General features: G+C 45.8%; 1 protein-coding gene across 1 annotated transcript in view; it reads left to right on the top strand.

The window, feature by feature from the left end:
- The first annotated feature begins 1,126 nt into the window (after positions 1-1,126).
- Positions 1,127-20,613, top strand: part of DHDDS (dehydrodolichyl diphosphate synthase subunit) — a 42,255-nt gene continuing 22,768 nt past the window's right edge. Inside the window, exons 1-6 of the mRNA XM_049774937.1 lie at positions 1,127-1,248; positions 1,652-1,719; positions 4,932-5,048; positions 7,234-7,376; positions 10,170-10,286; positions 15,950-16,051. Coding sequence (XP_049630894.1) covers positions 1,657-1,719; positions 4,932-5,048; positions 7,234-7,376; positions 10,170-10,286; positions 15,950-16,051 — 542 coding nt within the window. The 5' untranslated portion in view covers positions 1,127-1,248; positions 1,652-1,656. The remainder of the gene's footprint in view (positions 1,249-1,651; positions 1,720-4,931; positions 5,049-7,233; positions 7,377-10,169; positions 10,287-15,949; positions 16,052-20,613) is intronic.

Here is a 20,613-nt window from a genome sequence, read left to right as displayed (position 1 = left end):
AATAGCTCCTGGCAGGCACGGGGGACCATATGGGACACCAGGATTCGAACCAACCACCTTTGGTCCTGGATCGGCTGCTTGCAAGGCAAACGCCGCTGTGCTATCTCTCCGGGCCCCATGCCTTTATTTTTTTGAGTAGGCCCTGCAATTTTTGGGGGATTGTTTTTGGGCCACGCTCAGAGGTTACTCCTGGCTCTGTGCTCAGAAATAACTCCCGGCTTGGAGGATCATATGGGACGCCGAGGGATCGAACCGCGGTCCGTCCTAGGTCAGCCGCGTGCAAGACACGCCCTACCGTCTGTGCCACCACTCCAGCCCCCAAGGCCCTGATACTTTGCAAATCCCCAAATCTGAGTATCAAGCCTACAGCACCTTGCACAAAATAGACAATAGGTTTGTGAGAGGTTAGAGACAAACGATGAAATGCAATAAAGACAAACATTTATTTGGGGGGCGGTTACGCCCGTCAGCGCACAGGGGTTACTCAGAAATCACTCCTGGCAGGCTCAGGGACCATATGGGGTACTGGCTATTGAACCCGGGTCGGCCGAGTGCCAGGCAAACGCTCTCCCCGCTGTGCTCTCTTCAGCCCCAGCAGACATATTTTTTTTTGGTTTTTGGGCCACACCCTGTGACGCTCAGGGGTTACTCCTGGCTATGCGCTCAGAAGTTGCTCCTGGCTTCTTGGGGGACCATATGGGGCGCCGGGGGATCGAACCGCGGTCCGTCCTAGGCCAGCGCAGGCAAGGCAGGCACCTTACCTCCAGCGCCACCGCCCGGCCCCAGCAGACATATTTTTAAGAATCGTACCAGAGCTCTAAAGTCCAGTACAATCCTTTTCCAGTCACCACTAGCCCAAAAACCCTTGCAGTTCTGAAGTGGGCGAATAGCAGGAATAGCAGGCCTCATTGAAACGTCCCTGCATGGAAGCCGTGTGCCCCCGGGGTGGCCTCTAGAGGGCGCCTTCGCCAACCCCGGCCCTTTGCGGCCTTAGGAGCCAGTGCGCCCGCCCCGGCCCGCCCCGCGGTCACGTGAGCGCACTCCACTGCCCGGGAGCGCGAGGAGTCCATTCCAGCCGCTCCCGCGTGGCCCCGCCCATCTCGTGAGGCCGGCGGGGGCGTGCTCGGCGCTCGGCGATGACGTATATTCCCCGCGCCACGTCATGAGGAAGTGTTAAGCCTCTGGGAGCAGTTAGGAGAGAGCTCTTGGGGCGCAGCGGTCCAGGAGGTGCCTTGAAAGGCCAGAGAGGTGACTGGGTGGGGGAGGCCCCGGGGAAGGGAAGACGTTTTTTGGGGAGAAGGGTTTCGTGACCTTAAGGGCTGAGCTGACTGGTAAGTGGTAGGGAGGAAGGTGGGAGACGGAAGGAGCCCAAAGTAACCAATGCAGAGACGAAGGAAAAGAATGTGAGGATTCGATCCTATATGTCTGTTATCTATCATTCATTTCTCTATGTCTATTTTACAAATTCTAGAACAGAGGCTCTCAGTCCATTGTCTTTGGTTGCCGATACTGACTGTTCCTACAGCCCCGTTGGATCTGACCTCAGTCTGCCATAAATGTTTGCAAAATGTGGGTGTCATCTGATTCTCCTTTTCTAATCTAGGGTTACGTGACCACTGTCATTTTCTTTCTGTGTTCAATTCCGGGCCAGGAACTATGTCATGGATCAAGGAAGGAGAGCTATCTATTTGGGAACGTTTCTGTGGCAACATTATAAAGGTGAGGAATAATATAGTTCCACAGCACTGATTGATTTGCCTTTGGGGGACTTGAGTAATTTCGTGCCAAGTTTTGTAATTAGAGTTGAGAAATCAGTGACATTAAGTGGAATTTAAAAATGGGATGAGGCTCTTAAGAATTGCAGTGTAGGAGCCAGAGAGATAGCATGGAGGTAAGGCGTTTGCCTTTCATGCAGGAGGTCATCGGTTCAAATCCCGGCGCCCCATATGGTCCCCTGTGCCTGCCAGGAGCAATTTCTGAGCCTGGAGCCAGAAATAACCCCTGAGCACTGCCGGGTGTGACCCAAAAAAAAACCACAAAAAAAAAAAAAAAAAAAAAAAGAATTGCAGTGTAACATTCAGGTTTATATTTCCAGCATCACTGTGCAGCATGAGTTAGGTTTTCCTTATAAAGACTTAAATTTACTTTCCAGCATTTTTGTTTGTTTGTTTGTTTGTTTTTTTATTTCCTGAGTTTTGTGTGTGTGTTATTTTATTCTGTTCTTTTTTTTTGGGGGGGGGAAGGGAGCACAATTATCAGTGGCAAAGTGTTGTTCCTGGCAACACTTAGGATAGGGTACCATGGGGTGCCAGGGATCAAACTCAGGCCTCCAGCACACCAACCTTATATTCCAGCCATAGAGCCCTATTCCTGGTCCTTCTGTTATTCTTAGTACTGTTCTTGAAATTTAGATAGGATAGCTATTCTTTTGGGGGAGAGGAATACCCAAATATGCTCAGGGCTTAATCCTGACTCTTGGTTGAGAAATCACTTTTGGCAGGGCTTGGAGAGAGAATCTGCTGGGTCTGGCTACATGCAAGGTAACATCTTACCTGCTGTACTATCTTTCAAGCTCAATTACTCTTTTTCTGGTGGAGTATTACAGCAAAATGACTAAGGGTCTGTACTCTGAACACACATGAATTAAACCTATGATTACGCTTTTAAGAAATAAATGAAACTGTTCTTATTTACTACTATTTGGAAGTGTCTTTCAGCTACTTGAGGACTCAGTATTTCTGACATTCCCAAATATTCCTCAACTTTTTCTTTAGGAATTAGGACAATGGTTAACACCTGCATGAAACAGGTGTTAATATTAGCACTATTCGGCTTTTCTTTGTATATTAGCCACTGACTGTCTAGCAGCAGATATCAGTGAATTCTTTAGTCAGGTAGACACACTTTACTCATGCACACACACTCATAAATATATGCACAAATGATAGGTGATCTCCAGGTCAGTAGGGAAGTCACTCCTTAAGGAACCATTGCAGAAATGTGTTAGGAAGTACAGGTTCCATAACATGAATTGGAATTATTTTTAAAATCCTGGGCCCAGAGAGATAGCATGGGGGTAGGGCATTTGCCTTGCATGCAGAATGATGGTGGTTTGAATCCTAGCATCCCATATCGTTCCCTGAGCCTGCCAAGAGCAATTTCTGAGCACAGAGCCAGGAGTATCTCTCCAGCCCCAAAATTTAAATTTTTATTAAACTTCAGTTGTTTGAACCACTTGTAAAATTAGAAAATTCAGAGATAGTACACCAAAAAAGATACCCATGTTTTACTTGGCCAACCTGGTTTAATCCTTGGCAACACATATGATCCCTTGAGCCTTCCAGGAGTGGTTTATGAACAGAGCCAGGTTTAAGCCCTGAGCACTGCTGGGTATAGTTTCCCACTCTGCATATCCCTCAAAAAAAAAAAAAAGGGAAGAATAAAAAGAATAAACATCTAGCATAGGGGGCCAGAGAGAGCATAATGGTATGCTTGCCTTGCAAGCAGCTGACCCCTGACCAATGGTGGATCGAATCCCGGCATACCATATGGTCCCCCATGCCTGCCAGGAGCAATTTCTGAGCAGAGAGCCAGGAGTAACCCCTGAGCATCACCAGATATGGCCCGAAAACCAAAAAAAAGAAAAGAAAAGAAAATCTAGTATAGGGGCCGGAGCAGTGGCACAAGTGGTAGGCGTTTGCCTTGTGCATACTAACCTAGGACGGACTCAGGTTCTATCCTCCAGCGTCCCAAATGGTCCCCCAAGCTAGGAGCGATTTCTGAGCGCATAGCCAGGAGTGACTCCTGAGCATCACTGGATGTGGCCCAAAAAGAAAATCTAGCATAATAAGACCCACATACTTATGCCCGCATACTGAACCCTGTGGAATTGTATCATTTTTTGTTTTTGTTTTTGAGTCACATCTGGCTGCACTCAGGGGTTACTCCTGGCTCTATGCTCAGAAATTGCCTCTGGCAGGCACAGGGGACCATATGAGATGCCGGGATTCGAACCATCATCCTTCTGCATGAAAGACAAACGCCTTACTTCCATGCTATCTCTCCAGCCCCTGGAATTATATCTTATATGCAGAATGCCCTCTGCATACATTTTTTTTTTTTTTTTATCATAAGTGTCCTCTCTTTCCCTTCTGAGTGGAAACTCATGACACCAAAGTGGTGGTGAGGAGTTTCTGGTCACATTGCTTCTTTTTTTTTGTTTTGTTTTTGGTTTTTGGTTTTTGGGCCACACCCAGCAGTGCTCAGGGGTGACTCCTGGCTGTCTGCTCAGAAATAGCTCCTGGCAGGCACGGGGGACCATATGGGACACCGGGATTCGAACCAACCACCTTTGGTCCTGGATCGGCTGCTTGCAAGGCAAACGCCGCTGTGCTATCTCTCCGGGCCCCACATTGCTTCTTAATTGTGGAGCTTCTGTGAACCACTCAGCCTCTGAGCTTTACTTTTATCAAGATGATACTTTTATGAAGATGATATTGGGCCTAAAGTATAGTGTGTAGGCACTCGCCTTGCATGTGGCCAATCCTTTACAATCCCTGGCAACGTATATGGTTGCCCAAGAACCACCAGGAGATACCTCTGTGCAGAGACAGGAATAAGCCCTGAGTACTGCCAGGTATGACTCCAAAGCAAACAATCTTTTATAGAAAAGATTATAGGGTTTTAAGCCAAAAATTTAGGTGACATATAAAGAGCTCATCATATCTGAAGGGTAGTAAATAAAGGTTTTATATATGACTTAGTAGTGCTTTATATACTTTCATTGGGTTAAAAGTAACGAAATAATGACTAAAAAATTTCAAAATAAGCCTCTTCAAGGTTATATATAGACTCCAACCAATCGGCTTGGGTACAGTGTCACCCCAGATCCCAGGGAGTATCTGAAGTATTCATCACTTCCCCCTTCACAGTTAGGCCCGATGCCCAGACACATTGCATTTATAATGGATGGGAACCGTCGCTATGCCAAGAAGTGCCAGGTGGAACGACAAGAGGGCCACTCACAAGGTTTCAACAAGTTGTCTGAGGTGAGTGTAGGCAGTCAAATTCAGGACAAATGTTTTGGATGTTGGATTACATTTGAGTTTTGTTGTGTGTATGCGTGCATTATTTGTTTTTGTTTTTTTTTTGGGGGGGGGGTCACACCTGGCAGCTCTCAGGGACTACTCCTGGCTCTACGCTCAAAAATCACCCCTGGCAGGTTCGGGGAACCATATGGGATGCCGGGATTCGAATCACTGTCTTTCTGCATGCAAAGAAAACGCCTTACCTTTATGGTATCTCTCCAGCCCTTGAGCTGATTTTTTTTGGTGGGGGGTCAATCCTGGCAGCGCTCAGGGGTTACTCCTGGCTCTACGCTCAGAAATCGCTCCTGGCAGCCTCGGGGACCATATGGGATGCCGGGATTTGAACCTCTCCTGCATGCAAGGCAAACGCCTTACCTCCATGCTATCTCTTCAACCCCCTGAGCTGATTTTTTTTATTTGTTTTTGTTTTGGGGCCATACCCGGCGGCACTCGGGTCACTCCTGGCTATCTGTTCAGAAATAGCTCCTGGCAGGCACCGGGGACCATATGGGACACCAGGATTCGAACCAACCACCTTGGGTCCTGAGTCGGCTGCTTGCAAGGCAAACACCACTGTGCTATCTCCCTGGCTCCTTGAGCTGATTTTTTAAATCAGGGGTGATGTCTGGATTAATGGCTACGATAAGCACGTTTTGCAATGCATAGCTTTTCGAAGCAGGGTTTGAAGCAGGACACAGCAACTCTCAGCTACAGAGACATACAGAGACATAAACACGGGGCTTAGCTTGTTATGACAGTATTTGCCGAGATCAAATGCGCCCCCCTTTACTGAGCCCCAAAGGGGGCACGCTCCACTATTTGAGAAACACTGCTCTAATTCAAAACATGCACTCAAACCCTTAGCAGCTGTATGAACTGATTTAGTACCTTTAGCTCCCCTTACCCCCATTGGAATGCTTTGTATCCTACTTTAACAGTCATCAAAGGTAGCAGTGAAGGGGTGGGGATGGATCTGTCTTGTATGAGGCCAACCAAGGGATGCGGCCATTCCATCTGGTAGGGGCTAGGATATGGGACTTTGATCCTTAACTCTGAATGGAAGAACCCCTGGCATCTCATATGGTGTTCTGAACATCACTATGTTGTTCTGCTTCTTGCTTAGCTCTCATTAGCAGTTGCTAATCCAAAATAAATCAACAAAATTAAGAGGCTGGAGAGAGGCACATGGCTGACGAGGGACAGACCCGGGTTCAATTTCCAGTATCCCATATGGTCCCCTGAGCCTGCCAGGAGTGATTTCTGAGCACATAAGACAGGAGTAACCCCTGAGTGCTGCCAGGTGTGGCCCCAAAACAACAAACAAAATTAAAATGACATCTTTTATTTTGTTGTTGCTTTTATTTTTTTATTTTATGGGGATGTGGTAGATTTTGTGGGCACACTTGGTGACCATACAGGATGCCAGAAATTGGATTCAGGTTGGCCTCGGTTGCATACAAGGCAGTTGTCCTGTCTACTGTACTATTGCTCCAACCCAGCTTTTAATTTTTAGCTCATCATTTGCTCAGTATACCAGAATAATTAAACTATAGTTTGAATAGTTCTTAAGTTTTTATATTGTTCTTTTACCACCTTGTGAAGTCTTGATCCCAGATTATAAATAAGGATATTGATACGCAGAGAGATTGAATGATTTGCTTGTGATCACATAATAAGCACATGATATGCATGATAGAGACAGAATTCCCTTTCCAGTAGATCTCAATGGTACTAGCACAGTAGTATCAAGTTTACATTTTTCAGTTTCTCGGCTGGTGGCTTTCTGCATATTTGCTTCATTACTCTGGTGAACACTCATGTTACCTTAGCTTTACCCAGATTGATTTTTTTGTTTGTTTGTTTTTGGGTCACACCCAGCAGTGCTCAGGGATTCCTCCTGGCTCTATGCTCAGAAATCACTCCTGGCAGGCTCAGGGGACCCTATGGGATGCCAGGATTTGAACCACTGTCCTTCTGCATGCAAGGCAAATGCCCTACGTCGATCCTGTCTCTCCAGCCCGGCTTTACCCAGATTTCAGGAGAATAGTCTGTTTCCAATCCTAGACACGGATTTGGGGCAAAGTATCTTTTACTTTCCTTCCCCACTCTTTCTTGTACCCTGGCTCATTGTCTTCTCCTCTCTCAGACTCTGCGCTGGTGTTTGAACCTGGGCATCCTAGAGGTGACGGTCTACGCATTCAGTATTGAGAACTTCAAACGCTCCAAGAGTGAGGTAGACGGGCTAATGGATCTGGCCCGGCAGAAGTTCACCCGCTTACTGGAAGAACAGTAAGATGCTGTCGGAGGGGAGAGCCCGGCCTTCACCCCTCCGCCTCCTCTTTGCCCTCATCTCACTCCAAGGCTTAGTTAAGGATCTTCATCCTGCTCCTACTAGCCAGAACTCTGGTTTCTTTGAAGTAGTGTTTCCTTTCCTTTCTCTGAAAGGGGCCGCTGATTTGAGGAGATGGAGGAATTCATCATATCTACCCCAGGCCATACATTGTGATCAAGAATGTAGAATGAAAGAAACGTTGAGAAAGTTGTTTTCTGCTATGACATCTCTAAACAAAAGCTACTCTGTCTCCTGCTTATTCTCTTGGAAGAGATAGGCAGTGCCTAAGAAACCTTTCTGGGAAGAGTTTGTTCTTGCTTAGTCCTCATTAGCAGTTGCAAGTCCAGAAAGGGTTGCAAAATGGGTGGACATTTAATGGGGATTGTTTGCTTTAGCCTGTGGTGCTTTCTCTAGCTGGGACTGCCCGAGTCTGCAGTACTTGTTCTGCCTGGCACCTCCCCATACTGGACCCGGAGGCTTCAAGAACAGAGGGCATTGGGGCCGAAGTGGTGCTGCAGGGTGTAAGGCGTCTCAGCCTAGGACAGACTGTGGTTCGATCCCCCAGCGTCCCAAATGGTCCCCCAAGCTAGGGGCGATTTCTGAGCATATAGCCAGGAGTAACCCCTGAATGTCACTGGGTATGGCTCAAAAAACAAACAAAAAACAAGAGCAGGGCATAGAACTCCCACAGAGCTGCATCCAGGACTGTGCTGTAGTTTTTGTTTTGTTTTGTTTGTTTTTGTTTTCCCTATCCACTGTACTATCACTCTGGCCCCCAGTGCTATCATTTCTTTCCCCTCCGTGGGTCAGTGTCAGAGTAGTTGGTTAGTCTTGCTTCTCTCTGATGCATTAGGGTAGTTAAACTCTGGCCTAGACTTTGCCCTCTTGGTCCCTTACAGAACACATGAGACTCAAAAGTTCCCACCCCATGACTAGAGATGGGGCACAGTTCAAGTGTTTGGATATTTTGGCACTTTACTCTAAGCCTTTTGTAAGTTTTTACTTGACCCTAGCAGGAATTCTCTCTCATTCACATTATCTTGTGAGAAAGCTAATAGGAGTGCATTGTTATGAGGAAAGTGGGAGCTGATAAGTTTTGGACTTCCCCATAAGTCACCAGGACTCAGACTAGTGGTGCCAACAGGCATACCTGTGTGAGTCCAGAGCCACTGTCCTTGCCACTGCAAGACAGGAAGCTGCTTTGGTGGTTTCTAACAGGTCAAAGTGTGGCCGAGGTGCTGCCAAGGCTGTGCTGATCCACCAGGACTAGAGAAAACCCTTTTGGAAAGTGACCATGAAGTCCTAAAAGAAGAAGATAGCCCAGCCCTACAGTGTCCTTTTTAAGCTCCTATTTCCAATCATGAGATGTTCTGTTTTCCATAATATTTCCAGGTGAGAGAATCTAGCTTTGAGTTGGCATGTACTGTGAAGAGTTTGGGAGTGGCTGTATGGAGGCGATGTGATGTTATAAGGACAGGCTCTGCAATTGGACTCCTTAGGCACAAATTCTGCCCTACTCACCAGCTCTCTGATCTGGAGCAGATTACTTAAGCCCCCTGTGCCTCATTCTGTAAAAGGGAAATTTATAGTGGTGTTGGTGTAGGATGAACATATGGGTCATGTGGGGCTGGAGAGATAGCATGGAGGTAAGGCGTTTGCCTTGCATGCAGAAAGTTGGTGTGCTGCCAGGTGTGACCCAAAAACCAAAAAAAATAAGAACATTGGGGCCGGGTAGGTGGCGCTGGAGGTAAGGTGTCTGCCTTGCAAGCGCTAGCCAAGGAAGGACCCCGGTTCGATCCCCCGGCGTCCCATATGGTCCCCCCAAGCCAGGGGCGATTTCTGAGCACATAGCCAGGAGTAACCCCTGAGCGTCAAACGGGTGTGGCCCAAAAACCAAAAAAAAAAAAAAAATAAGAACATTGATATTTATTTATTTTTTTTGGTTTTTGGGTCACACCTGGCAGTGCTCAGGATTACTCCTGGCTCTACGCTCAGAAATCGCTCCTGGAAGGCACTGGGGGACCATATGGGATGCCGGGATTCGAACCACAGTCCTTCTGCATGAAAGGCAAATGCCTTACCTCCATGCTATCTCTCCAGCCCCCCAAAAAATTGATATTTAGGTGTTATCATTAGTATATTTCAACTGAACATAGAAAAGAACTAATCATACAACTCCTGTCTTTAAAGTTATTTTCCATTTGTCAAAAAGGAGCAAACAAATAGCATAGGCAGAGATTCACACAACAGACACTGGACTATTGTCCTGACATGGCACTTGTTGGATGTATGGCCTTGGGCCACTCCTAGCCTATCTAGAGTCTCTTGTTTCTGCTGCAGAATGGAGGGAATGTCATGAACTCCTTTCTGGAATGCTGAGGGCTGTGTGTGTGGTGCTTGGGAAGCAATGCCCATTACACAGTGAAGCTATCACAAGCTAGGAACTGAGAATCTTTTGTTTGTTTGTTTTTGGATCATATCCAGTAGCTCTCAGGCGTTACTCCTAGCTCTGTGCTCAGAAATTATTCCTGGCAGGCAAAGGAGACCATATGGAATATTGGAGATAGAACCAAGGCAATATTCCAATATGGAATATTGGAGATAGAACCAAGGGTGCAAGGCAAACACCCTACCTGCTGTGCTATTGCTCCAGCCCCAGAAACTGAGAATCCTAATCTTCTCAGCCTCTGTCTTTCTGTAGTGCACAGGGACTCTTCAGATGCTCAGCCTTGCCTTCTTTCCCCAATCAGGGAGAAACTACAGAAGCATGGAGTATGTATCCGGGTTCTGGGGGATCTGCATTTATTGCCCTTGGATCTCCAGGAGCTGATTGCACAAGCTATGCAGGCTACCAAGAACTACAATAAGTAAGTGTTCAAGAGTTTCTCTTCCGCTCTCCCTTCTCTCCTCTCTCCTCTCCCATCCTCTCCCCTCTTTTTCTCACTCCTCTTTTCCCCTCTTCTCTCCTCTCTTCCCCTTTTTTCTCTCCCCTCCTCTCCCTTTTCCTCCCCTTCCCTCCTTTTCTCTCCTCCTCTCTCCCTTCCCTCCCGTCCCCTCCCTTCTTTTCCCCTCCCCTCCATTCTCCTACCCCTATATTTCCTTCTCAGCTCCCCTCCCTTCCTTTCCCCTCCCCTCCCCTTCCTCTCTCCTCTCCCCCTCCCTCTCCACACCTGCCCTGGGCTCTAAAAAAAAAAAAAAAGAGTTTCTCTTCCTGGGGACCTCTGTTTATCTTTAATGGCAGCTACTTTCAGGGAGCCAACCTGGGCCTGTATTGGCCTGCATTTGTACAGGAGACAATGAAGGTGGATGTGAATTCTTCAGTTTCTTCCTTCCATCTGCAGGGCAGATCAGAGATGGTTCTGTAAAGCCAAATTTAAATGTGTGCACTATGTCAGTTTTTCCTCCTTAACCATGTACTTCAGGTTTTTTTTTTCTTTTTCTTTTTTTTTCAGGTTTTTTTTTACAAACAGAATGAGTTGGAATGCTACAGCTGTGGCATCGCTATCTTTGAAGATAGATGTTTCAAGACATTTCTGTCCTTTACACAGTGGGTGGTAGTAGTTCAGATGCATAGGGGAACAGTTCACTTATCAGACCTCATATTGTGTGGCTATGGAATATAATATATGTCATTGTCATAGCGGTCTCTTCTCTGCCCTAACTGCTCTCTCCCCTCTCTGCAACAATCTTCCTACCATTGACTAGTCCTGGATCTCATCTCTGTTGTCTTTGGATATTATTATAATACTTTTATTATTATTATTATTATTATTATTATTATTATTATTACTATATCCCACATATGAGTGGAATCATTCTGTCCCTCTTCCACTGACTCATCTTGCTCAAGATAATAATATCCATATCCATCCATGTATGGGCAGATTTCATGACTTCATGGGGCCAGAGGTAGGGTGTTTGCCTTGCATGCAGAAGGACAGTGGTTTGAATCCCGGCATCCCATATGGTCCCCTGAGCCTGCCAGGAGTGATTTCTGAGCATAGAGCCAGGAGTAACCCCTGAGTGCTGCCAGGAGTGACCCAAAAAAAAAACAAAACAAAAAACAAAACAGAAAAAAAGATTTCATGACTTCATTTTTCCTAACTGCTGCATAGTATTATGTGAATGTACCACATTTTCTTTTTCTACTCATCTGTTCTTGGGCACTTGGGTTATTTCTAGATTCCAGCTACTGTGAAAAGTGCTTCAGTGAATATAGAAGTGCAGGTGCTTTTTCTTTTTTTTTTTTTAATTTTTTTCTTTTTTTTTAATTTTGAGAACAAAGATGCAAAGAAAGAGGACAAATTAAAGTTACAGTGGAAGGACAATCACCCATAACATAATTCTCAGAAGAAGTCCCCTTGCTGATATCTTAATTTTGAACTTTCAGCCAAAGAACATTAAGATAAATAAAACAGAATCCATGTACAATTACTTTGTCCCTCAAGTCCCCAGATTGTAACACATTATAATATTTCTTAACAGCACACAAGGCAGTCTAAAGCCATAAAACTTACATAACTCCTTAAACATTAGAGGCATAGTATTTTTTACATTTCCATGTACATGCATATTAGCTTAAGTTAACCTCAAATTTTAAGTGTTTTTTTTTTTTTTTAAGGATTAGAGTCAAAGGAGCACAGTAAAAACAGTGTTAGAGTGGCAATTGTTGTTTGCATAGGCCCACCAAAATATGAGGGGCATGGAAAGGAATAACCTTGGCCTAAATACAAAGAGACCCTACCCCTGAAGTTTCCTGGCATAAGACCAACTCTAGGCTCCAGGCAAGCTAGATCGGCCAATCCAAGACATTGTCTGTAGTGCCAACACACTTTTCATACAGTCTCTGTTGTTGGTATCATGTTTCTGTATTAAAGATCCTGAATCTGCATATCCTACATTGAAGTCAGGATGTGGAGTGTCCTCTCGTTTCACCTCACCATTAAAGGGCAATGCAGAGAGCCCTGTCCTGTAAGCAGGTCGTTGTTGTTGTTGTTAAGTCTTCTCAGTGTTAAGGGAAGTCTCTTTTGAGCAGGTCGTTGTCTGAGCAGTGGTAGGGTCTTCCGTGGTAGAGGATTGCTTCCAGGTGATGTTATAGACATTCCTGGATGTTTCGTGGATGGCTTCCCTGGTTCAGGGGTGAATGGAAAATGCCCTTCCTTCTGAGGTCTGCTAGGTCGTTATGTCAATGTTCAGGGTATAAGGTCCCTTTGCACTACAAGATTTGTGTGTTCCAATCTCTATTAGATAGGATCTTATTTGTATGTATAGTATTTTCCCTTTTTTTTTTTTTTTTTTTGGTTTTTGGTTTTTGGGCCACACCCGGCAGTGCTCAGGGCTTACTCCTGGCTGGCTGTCTGCTCAGAAATAGCTCCTGGCAGGCACGGGGGACCATATGGGACACCGGGATTCGAACCAACCACCTTTGGTCCTGGATCGGCTGCTTGCAAGGCAAACACCGTTGTGCTATCTCTCAGGGCCCAGTATTTTCCCATTTTAATGTGCCTATGCAAAAAAGGAGCAATGCCACGTGGCGTTATTGGCGCATATGGGGGCCATAAGAACAAGTCCAACAATCCCCATGACATGGTTCAATCATAAGCATTAACCTGGGGGACTCTTTCACCAAAATTCCTTGTTGAACAGCTCATAAAGAGAAGATAAAAAGTGGTTAAAGGGCCCGGAGAGATAGCACAGCGGCGTTTGCCTTGCAAACAGCCAATCCAGGACCAAAGGTGGTTGGTTCGAATCCCGGTGTCCCATATGGTCCCCCGTGCTTGCCAGGAGCTATTTCTGAGCAGACAGCCAGGAGTAACCCCTGAGCACAGCCGAGTGTGACCCAAAAGCAAAAAAAAAAAAAAAGTGGTTAAAATCGTCACTGTATAAGAGAATATTTAGAAAAACTTTTAGCTGTCAGAGAAAAAACACAAAATATTCTAAAGAAATACGTGTCCTTTTTATGTCTTTTGAAACAGTTTGGAGTTGTTACACACAATGCACGGCTTTGGTCTGTGATTAGGATTGTGCAGAACTGAACTTAAAATGAGTAATGTGGGTTAGTGATGTTTGGGGGTGGTGAGAGAGTTAAGGAGTAAAAATGAGCTTTGTAGGGGTGTGGGAAAGGGCAGAATACAAAATGTACATTCTGGATACGCAAAACATAACATAAAGATAAGGAATACTCTTAATACATGCAGTGCGTGGGGGCACTAGCCCCCGCGCGTTTTTCCATATGCAGAATGGTCAGAAATTGCCAGTGACAAACAGCGCAACCGAGCAAATCTCAGCACACCCGAAGTTAGGACCAACCATTTCTGGCCGCCTGGGCTGCCACCCAGAAGGCCTGGAGGGAAAGAGGGGAAGGCTGGGGACCTATCAAGGCTCCCAGCGCACCCAAGTTAGGGAGAAGGCCTTTCACATGGGGTCTCCCCAAACCCCATGCCAGCTAGAGCTAGCCTCCAGCTCAAGAGAGGATAGAAAGAGAGCCGGAAGCCAGGATCCGCCCGCCCTACACCCTGTGCCCTTTCCACCCTAGAGCTGGGGGAAGGGCGGGGAAAGCTTGGGACCCCATCCAGAAAGGACCCTCCCTCCCACACCCACCTTGTCTGGCTGCCTGGGCTGCCACCCCAGAAGGCCTGGAGGCCGGGGCAGAAGAGGGGAAGGCTGGGAGCCTATCAAGGCCCCCAGTGCAGCAGGTGCTTTTTCTGTGTTGTGTTTTTATTCCCAGTTGTGCTACTGCCTAGTCATATGGGAGCTCAATTTCTAGTTGTTGGTTTTTTTTTGGTTTTTTTTTTTTTTTTTGGTTTTTGGGCCACACCCGGCGGTGCTCAGGGGTTACTCCTGGCTGTCTCCTCAGAAATAGTTCCTGGCAGGCACGCGGGACCATATGGGACACCAGGATTCGAACCAACCACCTTTGGTTCTGGATCGGCTGCTTGCAAGGCAAACACCACTGTGCTATCTCTCCGGGCCCTAGTTGTTTTTTTTTAAGACATATCCTTAATTTCCAAAATGGCTAGACCACTCAACAGTCCCACCAGCAGTGAATGAGAGTCCCATTCTCCGCATCCTTACCAGCACTGGTTGTTCTTACTCTTTTTGGTGTCTTTGTGGTATGTGGTGTGAGGTGAGATGTTGTTTTGATTTGCATCTCCCTGATGATGTGGAGCATTTTTACATATCTTTTGGCCATCTGTATTTCTTCTTTTAGGAAGTTTCTATTTATGTCTTCTTCCCATTTTCTGATGGAGTTAGATGATTTTTTTCTTGTTAAGTTCTACCAGTGCCATATATATATATATATCTTAGATATTAGCCCCTTATCAGATGGATATTAGGTAGACAATTTCTCCCAATTTGTAGGCAATTTTTGTATCTTGGTCACCATTTCTTTTGAGTTTCAGAAGCTTAATTTAATATAGTTCCATTTGTTTATCTTTACACCCACGTGGTTGGTCAATAGTGTTTCATCCTTGAAGTTGCCTTTAGCTTCAGTGTCATTTTCCTCTATGTACCTTACAGTTTTAGGTTTAATATGAAGGTTTTAGATCCATTTTGATTTTACTTTTGTGCACAGTGTTAAAAAGGAGGCCCTTGGGCCAGAAAGATAGCACAGTGGTAGGATGTTTGCCTTGCATGCAGCTGACCTGGGACAGACCCTGGTTCAATTCCCGGCATCCCATATGGTCCCCCAGACTGCCAGGAATGATTTCTCAGCACAGAGCCAGGAATAACCCCTGAGTGCCAACAGGTGTGGCTCAAAAACAAACAAACAAAAGAGGCCCACGTTTATTTTCTTCCATGTAGATGACCACACAGTGAGTTTTGTATTCCTTGAAAACTGTTGGCAATAGGGATGAGAAGATTGGGAGTATCATTTTTTTTCTTTTTTTTAGCCAGTTTATTTAAGAATTTAACAAAAAAAGAACAACAAAAAACCACCCTAATTCAACCACATATAACTAAATACAGAACTTGTTCAGCTTTATGTCTATCAGTTTTGCTAGTAAAGGTCATCCAATCTCACAAAATGTAGCCAATGCAGTTTTATTGCATGAAACCCCCCTTTTTTTTTTCTTCCAGAAATTACAGATGCAGATGGTCGGGACACCGTGTTGTGGCCCATCAGAGTTGTGTTGTGTCACTGTGGGAGTGGGCGGAGCATTGTGGGACCAGCAGTACAATTTGTGCCTCATGGGGTAACTGTTGCCAATGGACATTCTACACAAAGCAGCACTACGAAAAGGGAAAGTCATACAAGAGAACAGACAGCAAAACAAACCAGTGTTTTACAACCTTTGTTTTTTGTTTTTACTATTTTTCTTATTACAAACATTTTATTCCAAGAAAGTTTGAGAACGTAAGAACTTCACGGTTTCACCTTTTAGAGGTGGCAGTGGATACGACTTGTTAAATGTCAGTGGATGTCACTTGGTAGGTGTTTGTTCTTCCAGGAAGAGTGAGTGATTATAGTGATTATAGTCCTTGGTTCCTTCTCTTATAGTATGTGATTCTGTTCTTGCTTTACTAGGTGTTTCCTGAATGTCTGCTTTGCATATACATCCCGTCATGAGATCAGCAATGCTGTGAAAGAGATGGCCTGGGGAGTGGAGCAAGGCTTGCTGGACCCCAGGTACAGTTAGTAGCTCTGCATTGATAACTTGTCAGGAACACAGGTCTGCAGCAGATAAGAAAAGCCTTCCTAAGCCATGTGTTTGAGCCAGAAACACAGTAAGGATGTGTTTGGAAAGATTCAGGGGAAGAAGAGGGAAAGATGGTCCCAGTCACTCATCATTTAGAATTGGCTTCTTTTTTTTTTTTTTTTTTTTTTGGTTTTTGGGCCACACCCAGCATTGCTCAGGGGTTACTCCTGGCTGTCTGCTCAGAAATAGCTCCTGGCAGGCACGGGGGACCATATGGGACATCGGGATTAGAACCAACAACCTTTGGTCCTGGATCGGCTGCTTGCAAGGCAAACGCCACTGTGCTATCTCTCCGGGCCCAGGATTGGCTTCTTAGGGCTTGCTCAGAACTTCTCTTTTTACCACTCAACAAGATGCTCCAGAAAACTGGTCTCACAATAGGTAACAGAGTTGAGGTGTTTAATTTAAAATGATCTTTATCGGAGTTGGAGCAATAGCACAGCAGTAGGGTGTTTGCCTTGCATGCTGCCGATTAAGATGAACCCAGATTTGATCCCCGACATCCCATATGTTCCCCCATGCCTGCCAGGAGTGACTTCTGAGTGCAGAGTCAGGAGTGACCCTGAGCACCGCCGGGTATGGCCTAAAATTAAAAGATCTTCCTAAAAAAAAAAAAAAAAAAAAAAGATCTTCCTGTGACCAGTGAGATAGTACAAGTTGGTAGGGCCTGCACAGCCAAGCCAGTGTTGTCAGAAGTGGCCTTGGCCCCCAGAGACTTGCCTGGGAGACCCCCTTTCCTATTAAGAAAAAAAAAGTATATAAACTTGGGACAGGAGCAATAGCGCAGTGGTAGGGTACTTGCCCTGCACACACTAACCTAAAATGCCCTGCACACACTAACCTAGAACGGACCGCAGTTCGAACCCCTGGTGTCCTATATGGTCCCCCAAGCCAGGAGCGATTTCTGAGTGCATAATCAGGAGTAACCCCTGAGCGTCACCAAGTGTGGCCTAGAAAGCAAATAAAGAAATAATAAAAATAAAATAAAATAAAATAACTTAAAAAACAAACAAACAAACTTGGGGCCGGAGAAATAGTGTAGCAGTAGGGTGCTTGCCTTGCATGCAGCTGACCCAGGACGGACCTGGTTGGACCCCTGACTGTCACTGGGTGTGGCACCCCCATAAAAAACTAACTAAGGGGCTGGAGAGATAGCACAGCAATAGGGCATTTGCCTTGTATGCAACTAATTCAGGACAGACAGTAATTTGAATCTCGGCATTGCATATGGTCCCCTGTGCCTGCCAGAGGAGTTTTCTGAGCACAGAGCCAGGAGTAACCCCCTGAGCACTGCCGGGTATGACCCAAAAACCAAAAAAAAAATCCAAGAAACAAACTCTGCAATGTTATATTCTTTATTAAGTATTGTTTATGTGAAGAGATTCAAGACATTTTTATTTTATTTTTGGGGGTGGAGTTTGGAGTCATACCCCGTGATGCTCAGGGAACCAGGAATCAAAACCCAATTAGCCATGTCCTTCAGCAAGTACCTTATTCAATGCACTCTCTCTTTCTCTGGGCCTAACTTTATTCCATTTTATAGAGAAGACACCTGAGAGCAGAATGGAGATGACTTCCCATTGTCAGACAGCTGGATTCATCTCTGTAGTTGTCCAGTTGCAGAGTATTTCCCGGGCCCCTCTATTCAGGATCTTGGGACACAGGGATTTTTTTTTTATTTCCCTCAGTATAATGTTTTACCTGGTTAAAAAGAATTAAAATCAAAAGTTGCTGGGAGGGCGTGGCTGGATGGAGAGATAGCACAGCAGTAGGGGCATTTGCCTTGCATCCAGCCGATTCAGGACAGATGGCAGCATCTGTCCTGCTGAATTCCAGCATCCCATATGGTCCCCCGCTCCTGCCAGGAGCAATTTCTGAGTGCAGAGCCAGGAGTAACCCCTGAGCGCTGCTGGGTGTAACCCCAAAACCAAAAAAAAATGTTGCTTGGGGTTCACGAAATTAGATAAGAAGTGGGGCCCTAAAAAAAAAAAAAAAAGAGTGGGGCCAGACAGATAGCAGAGCAGCAGGGCATTTACCTTACACGTGGCCGACTAGGGATGTACCCAGGTTCGTTCCCAGCATCCCATATGGTCCCCTGAGCCTGCCAGGAGCAATTTCTCAGCTCAGAGCCAGGAGTAATTCCCTGAGTGCTGGTGGATGTGGCCCAAAAGAAGAAGAAAAAAAAAAAAAAAAAAAAAAAAAAGGAAGAAAAAGAAAGCCAGAGAGGGTGGTGGATAGAATAGTATAGCAAATAGGGCACTTGTCTTTGTTCATGGCTGACCCAAGTTCAATTCCTGATATCTCATAATGTCTTCCCGGGCACTGCTAGGAGGATTTCCCAAGAGCAGAGCCAAGAGTAACCCTGAGTATCACTGGGTGTGTCAAAGGAAAAGGTGGGGGGCCGGGCGGTGGCGCTCGAGGTAAGGTGCCTGCCTTACCTGCGCTAGCCTAGGAGACGGACCGCGGTTCGATCCCCCGGCGCCCCATATGGTCCCCCAAGCCAGGAGCGACTTCTGAGCGCATAGCCAGGAGTAACCCCTGAGCGTCACCGGGTGTGGCCCAAAAACCAAAAAAAAAAAAAAAAAAAGGAAAAGGTGGGGGGTAGAATTGTACATACATGCTATTACATGTATGAATGAGACCTAGGTTCAGTCCCTGGCACCAAAAAATAAAACCAGATGCAAGCTTGCCAATTAATGGTTATTTTCTAACTCTTGGTTTGAGGGGTGATTTCATGGTTATTATTACACCTTTCTTTTTTTCTATCTTTTTTTTTTTATTATGGGTGGCTGTGTGCTCAGGGATCACTTCTCTTGGGCTCAGGGGGCTATATGGGATGCCAACGATTCAAGGGTTGGTCATGGGCAAGGCAAGCACACTACCCACTATACTATCATTCCATTCTCATATTGTACTTTCTAAGATGTTTCATATAGTATTTTCTGTGAGTGTGGTGGGATATGTGTATATATGTGTCTGTATTCCTGGCTCTGAATTAAGTAATACATATTTGGGGTGGGAGTTTGGACCATACCCAGTAGTGGTCAGGAACTATTCCTGAGAGGGGGATAGCCTACACTCTGTAGTGCTCAGGGATTACTCCTTCGTCTATGCTCAGGAATTACTCCTTCTGGTAAACTTGGAGGGAATCATAGGATGAGATGCCTAGGATCAGAACTTGGTTGGCCCCGGGCAAGGCAACTTGCCCTTCAGGACTATTTCTGATTTTGCATAGGAGTGACACCTGGCCGTGCTTGGGGAGATACATATGCAGTACCAGGATCCTATTGGGGTCAACTGCATGCATGGCAAATGCCTTGCTTCTATCCTGATTTTTGTAGGTTTTTTTTTTTTGGCCACACCCAGTGGTGCTCAGGGCTCATCCTTTTTGGTTTGTTTTTTGTTTGTTTGTTTTTGGGCCACACCCGGCGGTGCTCAGGAGTTACTCCTGGCTGTCTGCTCAGAAATAGCTCCTGGCAGGCACGGGGGACCATATGGGACACCGGGATTCGAACCAACCACCTTTGGTCCTGGATCGGCTGCTTGCAAGGCTATCTCTCCGGGCCCTCAGGGCTCATTCTTTTTTTTTTTTTTTTTTTGTGGTTTTTGGGTCACACCCGGCAGTGCTCAGGGGTTATTCCTGGCTCCAGGCTCAGAAATTGCTCCTGGCAGGCACGGGGGACCATATGGGGCACCAGGATTCGAACCGATGACCTCCTGCATGAAAGGCAAATGCCTTACCTCCATGCTATCTCTCCAGCCCCTCAGGGCTCATTCTTGAAGAGCTTAAGAGGCCATCTTTGTGCCCAGGTTCAAATCCAGGCAAGTGTATTACACACTGGAGTGTACTATCACTCCAGCCCTTAAATAAAGACAGTAAAGAAAATGTTTATGCAGGAGAGAGAAGGTTCTTTGGCAAGCTGATCTAATATATATTCATACCAGGACTAGAACTCTGATCTCAACTCCTTGTTCAGAGCACTTTTTTTTTCAGACCACATTTCAGTAACTCTAGCCTTTATCTCCTGCTTCCTGCCCAGCAAGTTTTTCCCGTATCTGTTTCTCAATCCTCCATGGCTTAGTAACTTACCTATGTAGGACCAGTCATGCAGACAGTGTGGGCTGGGCAGTGTCACCAAGTAATAAGGCTAATGGCTCAACCCACCAGTTTGTGGAACTTGGTGTTCGACTTAGATTGGGAGCCCATCAAGCCTGAAGCTGTGCCCTTTTCATGGTCAAATTTGCACAGATCTACATCTTTTTGTTTTGTTTTGTTTTGGGGTCACACCAAGAGGTGCTCATGGCTTACTCCTGGCTCTGTGCTCAGAAATCCATCCTGGCAGGCACAGGGGACCATATGGGGTTCGAACCATTGTCCGTCCTGGGTTAGCTGTGTTCAAGACAAATGCCTTACCATTGTGCTATTTCTCAGCCCCAGATCCACATCTTTAGCAAAGACAGTGAGTTCATTATAATTAGGCTCTGCCATTCT

This window comes from Suncus etruscus, chromosome 6 (assembly GCF_024139225.1).
Source record: "Suncus etruscus isolate mSunEtr1 chromosome 6, mSunEtr1.pri.cur, whole genome shotgun sequence".
In the NCBI taxonomy this organism is placed as follows: domain Eukaryota; kingdom Metazoa; phylum Chordata; class Mammalia; order Eulipotyphla; family Soricidae; genus Suncus; species Suncus etruscus.
Note: the sequence above shows the minus strand (reverse complement) of the source record. Positions and strands in the feature narration are given on the sequence as shown.